The 10954-nt window shown below is 31.4% G+C and overlaps 1 protein-coding gene across 6 annotated transcripts; it reads left to right on the top strand.

The window, feature by feature from the left end:
• Positions 1-708: 708 nt before the first annotated feature.
• Positions 709-6390, top strand: LOC108453600 (ribosome biogenesis protein WDR12 homolog). 6 transcript variants are annotated; one of them, XR_008283357.1, is made up of 6 exons: positions 709-968; positions 2703-2798; positions 4314-4364; positions 4463-4530; positions 5776-5912; positions 6039-6390. XR_008283357.1 is itself a non-coding variant. In XM_053028939.1 (3 exons), the coding sequence occupies exons 1-3, from the start codon at positions 4463-4465 to the stop codon at positions 6189-6191; spliced, it is 327 nt and encodes a 108-aa protein (XP_052884899.1). In that variant the 5' UTR covers positions 3578-4462; the 3' UTR covers positions 6192-6390. The 6 variants fall into 6 exon arrangements, 1 of the variants encoding a protein (XP_052884899.1); XR_008283354.1 differs by having other exon boundaries at positions 1076-4364; XR_008283356.1 differs by lacking the exon at positions 709-968 and having other exon boundaries at positions 1722-2798.
• The last annotated feature ends 4564 nt before the right edge of the window (positions 6391-10954 follow it).

Below are 10954 nucleotides of genomic sequence, written 5' to 3'. Positions count from 1 at the left end.
GGTTTAATGTTTATGAGTTACTATTTTAAAGTTTATGGATTATGAGTCTAGGGATTATGGTTTAAGGGTGGTTTAAGGGTTGGGGTTAATGGTTAGGGATTAGAGGTTAAGTGTTAAGGGGATAGGGGTTAGGCGTTAAGGGGATAGGGGATAGGGGTTAGGGGTTTATGGTTTATGAGTTAATATTTTAAGGTTTATGGATTATTGTTTAGGGATTATGTGTTAGGGTTTAAGGTTTAGGTGTTATGTGTTAAGGGTTTAGGGTTTAAAGGTTAAGGGATATAGGTTATGGGTTTAAGGTTTAGGATTTAGGATTTAAGATTTAGGGGTAAGGGTTAGAGGTTTAGGGTTTAGATTAATTAGTATTATTTAATTTATATATTAAACGATTTCTTATATAACTGTAAAAGAAATAATATTTATCTTAATATATTAAAATTATAATTATAGTTTAAATTATTTAAGAGATAATAGATAAACTTTATATATATATTATTAAATATTGACTATCATTAATTAATTATTATGGCTTCCAAATTATAACAAATAAAAATAAATATGAAAATTAAGAGATTAGTGGCGTTTTTTAAAAAAACGCCACAAAAAAGGGCATTAGAGGCGTTTTTTAAAAAACGCCACAAAAAACACTATGAAAACGGCGTCGCCTTTTTTTCTTAAATTTCATCTTCTTGTGTCATGCCCGACACTTAGCCATTTCCCCCAAAATCCCAAAACAGATATCCTAAACGTTTAGCCATTTCCAGCAAAACCCCAAAATAGATTTCTCTAATTCTCTATATTTTTCCTAATCCCTAAATTTCACCCAAATCCATAAGTTTTTTTTAATAGTTCTTCGTTTAAGTAAAGCCCTTATATTTAAAAAAAAATTCAATTTTTTTCAGGTATTAGGGAAAGCGATTCGGCCAGGTATTTCAACATCTAGAGTTTCTGTCAATATTGGAGAAGAGGTAAATATTCGAGTAATTCATGCTTATAGTTGATTTTTATTTGAATTTTGATCGATCTTATTTTTCTTTTATTTGTAATTGATGTCGAAGATGCTTGATTTGTGTAGGCTTTTGTCTCAGTAAATGCTGATATAAAGTAAGAAGATAGTAAAGAATGCAAGATTAACATTTTTTTTGTTTCTTTTTCTTTTAATATATGTGAGGTTCTAGCATATTTATCAACGGAAATAAACTTTTAGAAAAATGAAAATATCTGGGGTTTTCGCGAGAGAAAATTTCTTTTTCTCTTTCTCCAGATTCATTTGATTTATGTGATTATGTCAGGAAAGAAGTAGGACTCTTACCCTTTTTTTGCCTATAAATATACATACTTATACCCCTTCAGTTCAGAATCAGAGAGAGAAAAGAACAAACCCAAGATTTTAGTTTTAGTTTTTGAATCTTTAGATCAAAAGAATGGCAGAGGAAGTAGTACTGCTGGATTTCTGGCCAAGTATGTTTGGGATGAGATCCAGGATTGCTTTGGCTGGGAAAGGGATAAAGTATGTATACAAGGAAGAAGACTTGTGGAACAAGAGTGCTTTACTGCTGCAGACGAACCCTGTTTATAAGAAAATCCCTGTTCTTATCCATAACGGTAAACCTGTTTGTAAGTCGCTCATTCAGGTTCAGTACATCGATGAGGTAAGGCATGACAAAGCTCCTTTGCTCCCTTCTGACCCTTACCAAAAAGCTATTGCTAGATTCTAGGCTGATTATGTTGACAAGAAGGTACGTTCTTTTTTTAAGAGGCAATATGTGAAAATAAGAAAATAGTTTTAGTTCAAAAATTCTTATAAAATTTCTCTCTGGAAAAATGTGAAGGCATAGCATGAAAATTTTGGCTGTAATTTAGTTGCATAATGATTTAGAGTAGAAATTCTATGGTACAAGATTTGCACCTTTGCCTTTTTTGGCATTTTTATTCATTTTTCACTTACAAAAGTACATATTGATGAGGAGTGGGTGTCTGCTTGAAAATGACTGTGCATTCGTTTTAGTTCTTTATTATCTTAAAAATAAAAAAATTTTGGCTTCCCGAATGAAATGGTTATCAAGTTGCTTAAATCAAATTCCTTTAGGTTGTGTTAGTAGATCATAGTTTTTTCTATCAGGTTTAGATTAAGGCATTACATATTTTGTCTTGACAGACATCATGATCCTGCTATTTTTATTCATTGATTGATGATAGGATTTTTGGACTTGTAGCTATTAAAGTTGCTACTTGGGGACCATTTGTTTTTCTTAATATGGACAATGAGATTTTACAAAAGGATAATATTGATACTGACAACGTTGCAAGTGAATGGCTTGGTAGCTCCTCTGAATTATTTAGCCTTAATGGAGTTGATACCACACTAACTTATGTTTGTCGACTTGAGTACATCATAGAATGTAATTGGAAGGTGCGTCTCTGTGGTTAATGGAAGCTCCTTCAATTTAATTTCTTGCTCTTAGCTTTTTATGATAATACCTAAATGATATATAGAGTTTACTTGTAGCTTTAATGATGCTGTCTGTATGCTTTGTCTTCTGATAAAGCATTAATTATTATTATCACTAGCACTAACGACATTATGTTGTCTTGAATATTAAATTGCATATTCTCCATGTTAATGATTATATGATTGTTGTCCAAAGCTTGCTGAACATACATGGAGATGGCTAGTTGTATTTTGTTTTTTTTACTTACAGGTATTCTGCGACAACTACTTGGATGGTGGTTACCATGTGCCATTTGCACACAAAGGCCTTGCATCTGGTCTTTCACTTGATTCATATACCACCTCAGTATGCTTCGGTCTGACCTTTCTGCTAGTTATATTTAAGATTAAAATGCTATTTGTTTGGCTTGTAATGTAATACGGACATGCTTGAAGCTTCTTTTAAGGTAATTTTATTTATTATATGATATTATATGCTCATTGTAGTTTTAGAATATCAAACATGTGAAAACATAGTATTCACAATGCATAGTAGTAAGCAAGTGAATAAATTTTATTTTGTACCTATAAGCTAGATAATTTGAGCAAGGTAAATTATGACACTTGCAACTATTAAAGAAAGGATAAATGCATCATGTAAAAAGAGAATGTTGTTTATATTCATCTTAAAGGACTCTGCTTCTTCCATCTACTGTTCCAAGGGTAGGCGAAGGATGACATATTTCCTGATGTTGTTGTTATTTGTTCAAGAATAAAAGGAAGGATACCGTAATTCCGAGTAAAACAACCATCTAATGCATGCACCATATTATCCCAGATAAAGAAAATAGTAGCATTTTGATTACAGATACTGAGTGTCACTCTGCAGCCATGTCTATGTGCTTCTCTATGCACAATATGTACTTGGAGAATGATGATTGCATCAACCATTGTTCACCTGCCCTCAGTCACACATGCATATACATAATTGTCTCTTTTCCCTGTATCAAATATTTGATTTCGTTTTGTCAAAAAAAAAGTCTGATTTTGTATTGGTGAAAATATAATTAGGCGTTTGCTTAAAATGTAAAAGATTCTGCACATAAAGCTGTGAATTATGAAAATATTTTGTTTAAAAAACTGTTTTGATCACGGCTTTGATCTTATCCTGCATAAAGAAACCATTCGGCTTCTTTTCATTAGATTGACAGTATATAATCTTCGTGGGCTCAATAACTTAAGTGTTGTTAATAATATAGATTATAGAAACTAAAACTAACATTTATAAATAAGGCACCTTGAGAATTGTTCTAATTCCAAATTGAACTTTCTTGAAACTATCTAGTGTTGTTGGTTATCATTGAATGGTTTAGGTGTAAAGCTCCTTCAACTTTTGGATGGAAAATATTAAATGCAAAGAATATGTCTATGTGAAGAGTAGTGAAGGCATATATATACCACAAAATCCTTTACTGGACCTCTATGTCTTGAGCTCTGAATTCTGCACATATACTAGATACATGCTTCTATTTTTGCGTAAGTTTTAGATTATAAAAGGTTAATAATAGGTAATGTTGTTTTAGAGGAGACTTATGCTTGGCTTCATATGCATTAGCCTCTCAAATGTTGTGTTTATGTATGTTGGGCATTTCAAAGTGCATGCGTGTGTGGGATGCTGACATTAACCTGGGTTTGAAAGTTCCTCTTACATAATATTGATGTTTTCTACTTTTTAGCCATAATTGCAGTCTGTAGAATTCAACCATTTTTCTATTTTATTATAGAGAAGATTTTCTGTGTGACATGTATTCTGTAACTCATTTCATTTTCCATGTATTGGTAATATGGTTCCTATTTAACCGAGCTCTTGTTTTGGCCTTAGGATGACAAAGCTTTCATTGAGAGAAGTCTAGCGGATAGTGAAAAAGTTTAGGTACTAGCAAATAATCTCTGGTTTTGTTTGTATGCTCAAAATTTACTGTTAATCCAGCAACCTCCAAAACCTATTTAATAACCAAGGAAAATACACAGATGGAAGACATTAGACTGTGTGAAGGTGTTCAAAAAGGTATTGAATCACCTGCATATAGTACTGGAAGGTATGCGCCAAATTTTGAGAATTCCATGCATCATTTCCATTGTCTGCTTTATGATAATCTCATAAACTTCTTCTGTTTGCTGAATGCATTTCTAAACTGCTGCTTAGCATTCATTGGAACTGCCCAGGGTAAGTTTCTTTTTGGTTTATATTGTTAAGAAGCCTTTTTTTTCTTCAAGAATATCCATCTTCAGTATAATTCTATTAAATAGAATTTGTACTGTAGTCCCATATTTTATGATCTGCTAGATGATTTGGCTACATCCATGCTTGTCCTCTTGTTGCAAACTAAGTCTCATTCATATCGTATTAGCATAGATTGTAATAAAACATAGTATAAAGTAATGGAAAAAAACAAAGAACATGATGCATAAGAAATATATAAAATATATTAATGAGGATTAGGTAGATAGAAATGGCATCAAGAAGTATGCTGCTTGTGTTGATCATTTGTGATTTGAACTTATTTTTAATGATATGGTGCAAACTAAAAGATCTTTGCTATGTGAGGTAAATACCACTTCTTAGCACTAGTTAACGTTGTATACATTTGATTAATTAGTTTTTAAAATATATTTATATAAAGTATTTTAATTTTTTACTAATTTAAATAATTTTTATTTTTATATTTGTAAAAGAAATTAGTTATAAAATAAAAAAATAAAAATTTAGTTTTCTAAATTTTAAAATATAAATAATGTATAAATAGTTTAAAATATAAATTTATTTGAATAAATTGAAATTAAATTGAAATAACCAATAAAATGGTCAAATTATAGTTTTCTCCTCTATCATGCTAAAATTTAATATTTAATCCTTATACTTTGATTTGACATAATTTAATTTAATTGTTATTTGTTAGTTCAATCAGTTAGTATTGTTGACTCTATCAAAATGCTGATTTGAATTTTATTATTAGAATTTATATATTTTAAAAATATAAATTTTAGCATTTTAACCACAATAGTTAATATTGTTAATTGACTATTGAATTAATTGATTAAATTATATCAAATTAGTTGAATGAGCTCTTTGTCATAATCATTATTGTTAATTTGATGTTTGGATGTTCCATTTTTGGATGTACCATTTTTGTTCATCTGAGAAAAAAAGGTAAAAGGATACTATTTCTTAGGTTGCTTTCATTTTTTTCTTTTCGCTTCTTTTTCTCCTTCTTGTTGCATGTGTAGGCACATGAAACCACTAAAACTCCATCTCACTTGAAACTTTTTTTCTACTTTTCAAGGAACATCGACACTTGTGTTTCAGTTCTCGTCACATAGTTATTGGATTCCAGCTTGCAAGTGGCACAATACGTTTCCTCTTTATTTACTTTCTTCATCTTATGATGGGAAAGTAATGTTGTGGGATCTAAGAACAGCGGTATCATTTTGTATTTTCTGCATTCTCATAATTTAACTGTATATTGTTTTTCTGGATATCGTTTTGATGATTTCTTTTTGTGTGGCAATTGCTCTTTTATGTTTTGACTGGTGGCAAATGGAACAGGAAAAATCAACTACACTAGATTGCGGTCCAAGAACAATTTGCAGAAGGCACATAATGACTAGCTCCTACCTCTACGAATGCTTGTGGGAGGCATTGCAGCAGCGAATAAGGATGATATTGATCAATATGCAATTGACACCGTATGTGCTCTGAATCCGAATTCAGGTGTGACTTTTAGATATTTTATGTGCAAAAAAGTATTAGAGTGCCTTATATTTGTATGTTAGTTAAGCAGATTATAGATAGAACCTGCAGTAGGATCAACTAATTAGTTGATCAAAAACTACACCCTATTTTGTAATCGTCTACTTGCATATTTACATATACTTAATAATAATCTCGTGTCAACTAATTATTCTATTTTTATATTATTGTTTTGTTTCAATATTTTATTTTTATTTGAGTTGAAAGAAGAAAAACACAAATTGCAATTTTGACTTAGTTAATCAATTTAAATAATCAATGTTGATATTTCACATGGGAATGGATATTCAAATCTTATATTTTACATGGTTATGATTTAAGCCATTATTTCATTTAAGGAACTTCATTATAATATCTTATTTTATTGATATCTTTATATTTAATCTAATTTTTATTATTTATTTTAGTTTTGATTCTAAATTTTTATTTTTATTTTAATACTTAAGATAAGTGAGTTCTAACTTTTGGATTTTAATTGTGTTATTAATTTATTATTTTAAATTCTAAATTTAAATTCATTAATTTTTGTATTTAGTTTTAAAGTTAAAATTTTAATAGAAATTTTGGATATTATTCTTCTCAATATTCGATAATGAATTTTATATTTTTATATTTTCATGACCTTTATAATATTTTATAATATTTTAATTTTTTTTGAATTTTATGACTTTTAGCGGCGTTTTTTCAAATAAACGCCGCAAATTTTAGCGACGTTATCTATAGCGGCGTTTTTTCGGCCCTTGTAAAAACGCCGCAAATAATTTTAGTGGCACTTAAAAGTACCGCTAAAGACCTTAAAAAACACCGCTAAAAGTCAATTTTGCTGCAGTGAAAACTTGATTTAATTTTGCATGAAATCCAGTTTTCATTAAAACTGTGTTGAATATCACTTTTCCGTTGCATTACTAAGTGAATAGTTCTTTAAAGAAAAAAAAATATATACATAAAATTGGGAATCAAACCCTTGCTCAGAAAACCTTAACATCTATCATTTTGGAAATAAATTATATCTTTTACTGAAAAGAAGATAACACGTTAAGTTTCTTCAAAAATAAACAGAAGTTTTAAAATGACTATTTTGTAAGCTCCGATAGTTTTACTAGGACATTTCGATGGCCAATATAATTTTCCAAATTCGTCCATAACGTCTAGACCGGATTGGAGACGCTACATTTGGTGGTATTAGAGCTAGGTTTATAAAACTCGGACTGTGGAATATTGAATGAGTCTACATACATGCATTATAAATGGGGTATTTTGGGGGGAAAAAAACCATGCCAAAAACTTTTTAAAAATGATTTTCTTTAGAGAAATTAAAATTTGAGACTCTGATGTCAGTCCTAATTTAGTTACTATTACTTTTGAAACTCTAGATAAGCTATAAACTCCAGACTGTAGACACTCAAGATTTAACTGTCTGTTTTCAGTGGTGTCAGAAACAGTGATTTCGGGACCATAATTTCGATGTGTAAGTCCATAAATATTAATTACTTAATATTTACGAGGGAATTAGAGCATCATATTGAAATTTAGTTCGATAATTTTGGTGTTTAGCTAGTTAATTAAAGAAAAAATGACTAAATTATGAAAGTTAATCGGTATTGATTTTTATTAACTAAATGGCTTAAATGGTTAAAGTGGGAGGATTTATTTCGTAATTAGATCATGATGAATGTTAATGGACGGTTTAAGGCTAAGGTTAAATGAAATTTAAAATATTTACTGAAGGTTAATTTGGTAATTAAGTAAATGTTTAATATTAACAAAAGAAATAAATTTTCATCTTCTTCATTTGGTTCTTTCCTACCAAAAATACTATGTGGTTATCAGCTAAAGAAGCTCGGGCAACTTGTGTCCTTGCATGTAAGTCCTCCGGCTATCAATTTTTCGTAAATTTTATGTTTTTGTGGACATTATAGCTTAATCTAACTAGCCGAGGGACTATTTTGAAATATTTTTAAAGTTTTGGAAACTTACCATTGATTTTCTTGAAGCTTTTTACCTTTTTAGGGTTGAGCTTGAAGTTTGATGATGAAATATGACTATTTTGTAAAGTGATTTTGATTAGTTTTGTGTTTAGGGACTAAAATGATAAAATATTAAAATTGGATTGAAAGTCTTGTAAATTCCAATACTTTAGGGCTGCATAGGGATGATATTGAATTAGTCACTATGGTTTAGGGCTTAAATGTAAAAAATAAGCTTGGTTCGATTTTAGGGACTAAATTGAACAAAGTGCACAACTTTAGAGAAATTGTGAAAATTGTTAATAGGAAGTCATATGCATCAAATTAGATGTTTTAATGTTATTGGGACTGATAAATTGAAATAAAATTACTGTATAGATCAAGAACCGATAGATAATCATGGAAAAGAGAAAATTGTTGAGTAGTCCCTAATACTAATGTCTTTGTTGTTTGGCCCTGGTAAGTTCATATAGTATAGTTTTTTTTTTTTATATAATTTGTAATGTTTAAGTTGATTTATGAATTATGGATATGTTTGAATATATATTTGCAAGTAAGTTGTTACCATTTGATACAAGGTGAGAAAATGGATTAAATTGAAAAGTGTTATATTGTTATATGTATCGAGCCCAAACGAACATAGGATATGATATAGATTGGCATGCCAATAGATTATTTCGCACGTTTTACAAGATTTAAATGTGATAAGATGATGTTATATGACATGATATTATAAACTAAATATACCAGAATCCAACATTTGTTGCAGATTACCGAGTTCCTTTTACAGTGATTTTGGCGTGTTTCTAGGGGAGGATGTGAGCCTACGAGCTTGGCACTTGGTGCCCAGGCATGTTTTTAGAGGGACGTTAGCTTATGAGTTAGGCACTTAGTTCCTAGGCGTGTTCTTGGTTGGATTAGCTCGGTTGAGTGTTCTGGCATGTTTTAGGTGGAAAATTGCGTATCTGTTCATATAGTTCATTGGGTTGAATCTTGATGGTTAAGTGACATGAGAATTGTTTATAATGCTTTTGTGATTGACTTGTAAATGTTTTCATGTCTTCCAACTTTATATTATGACTTGTTATTGAATAATCGCGTACATTTTGAATGGTTATATGACTTATATATATAAGGTTCTCACCATTGACATGGTTGTGATAACAGGATTTTGTGTTAAGTTAATTGTTCTATTAATTTATAAATGTGATATTAAGGTATGTTATATTTGTAGCACCCCAAACCCGACCCAGAAGTTATGGCCGGATCCGGCATGCCACATCAAAACGTAAAAAAAAAAATTTCCATTCTAAGTCCAGAAAATCGTACTTGATGTTCAAAAGATTAATTCATTAAGGATTAAAGTGAATGGAAGCTATGCACCAGGTAGGAAACCGGAAAAGAGGTGGTGAGTCCATCGGATCGCTATACCAAGCTCCTTCGGGTCCAATCCTAGACATGCATACCGCCATTGCCACACCTTAATGTCATGGATATTTCTAGGAAACCGATTTGATTAAGTCATTTTTAGGAAAAGTGATTAATTTTGGAAAATACTTTCATTGCGGAAGCTTTGCTTGTTGTCGTGTTATTTTGAAATCAACTGTTGTTTTTGAAAACGCGCCCTAAAGCTATCCAGTTTCAACAGTTAAAATAAGTAATACCTATCTTAGTAATACATATTAAAACCATCAAAAATAATTAAGCGGCCTTATTACATTGAAAAACCCAAAACTTCAAACGTAAATAAAGGATGTCCAGTTCACGAGAGGAAAATCAAACTTTCGAGGCGGTGGCCACTCCAATTCCCTCACGGCTCCAAGCCCACTATGGTTGGGGATTTCTGCGTGGATGAAAATAAAAGGGTGAGTTTGGGGAAACTCGGTGTGTAAGGAAAACCCATTCAAAGCCTAAGTCACTCAAGCCTATTGGGCTTGAGTAATGATGGTCTTGGACGAGCCCTTTTCAGATTACAATAAACCGGGCCTTAGCCCTTATTCAGATAATGTATGGCCCATAGGCCTATTTCGAATACATGCAACATCAATAACATATGCAAGCCCATTTGGGTAATAGTGGTCTTGGGCGAGCCCTTTTCAGATTATAATAACCGGGCCTTAGCCCTTATTCAGATAATAAAGATGGCCCATAGGCCCATTTCAAAATACATGCAACATCAGTAAACATATGCAAGCCCATTTGGGGAGACTACTCAACCCACCAACCACTACACTCCACCCGTACCAGCCATACACTCCATGTGGGGAATAGCTCAACCCACCCAAATTTAACACTTTCTGATTCTGCCTTAACTGCTCAGATTATCAAAGAATTGAGGCAAAGCCTCCAAGACGTGGACAAGCCACTTTCAGTACTTCCTCCATCAATATCCCATCCCATACATCGAGATAATAACATGGCATGCAGTAAATAACAACAGTCAAACATGCATTTAGGTCAATTTAACCCTAGGGGTATTTCGGTAATTTATCTACTAGGGGTAAAACTGTAAATTTTCCACTTTTAAAGGTATTTCAGTAATTTATCTATTTTAGGGTTTTTCATGCATATTCCTACTTTTCACGTGCTAATGAATCACTACCGAGGGTTCTTACTGAATTGGGCAGTTGGCCCATCATTCCAATTTTGGCCCATTAGGCCCAAAAATATCGAGGCACGTAAATCATGCACTTTGCGGTCAAACATTGTAACTTACCAAAAACATTAATCGATTTACCTCACGAG

This window comes from Gossypium arboreum, chromosome 5 (assembly GCF_025698485.1).
Source record: "Gossypium arboreum isolate Shixiya-1 chromosome 5, ASM2569848v2, whole genome shotgun sequence".
In the NCBI taxonomy this organism is placed as follows: Eukaryota; Viridiplantae; Streptophyta; class Magnoliopsida; order Malvales; family Malvaceae; genus Gossypium; species Gossypium arboreum.
The sequence above is the reverse complement of the archived record's forward strand: the minus strand, read 5'-3'. Positions and strand labels throughout refer to the sequence as shown.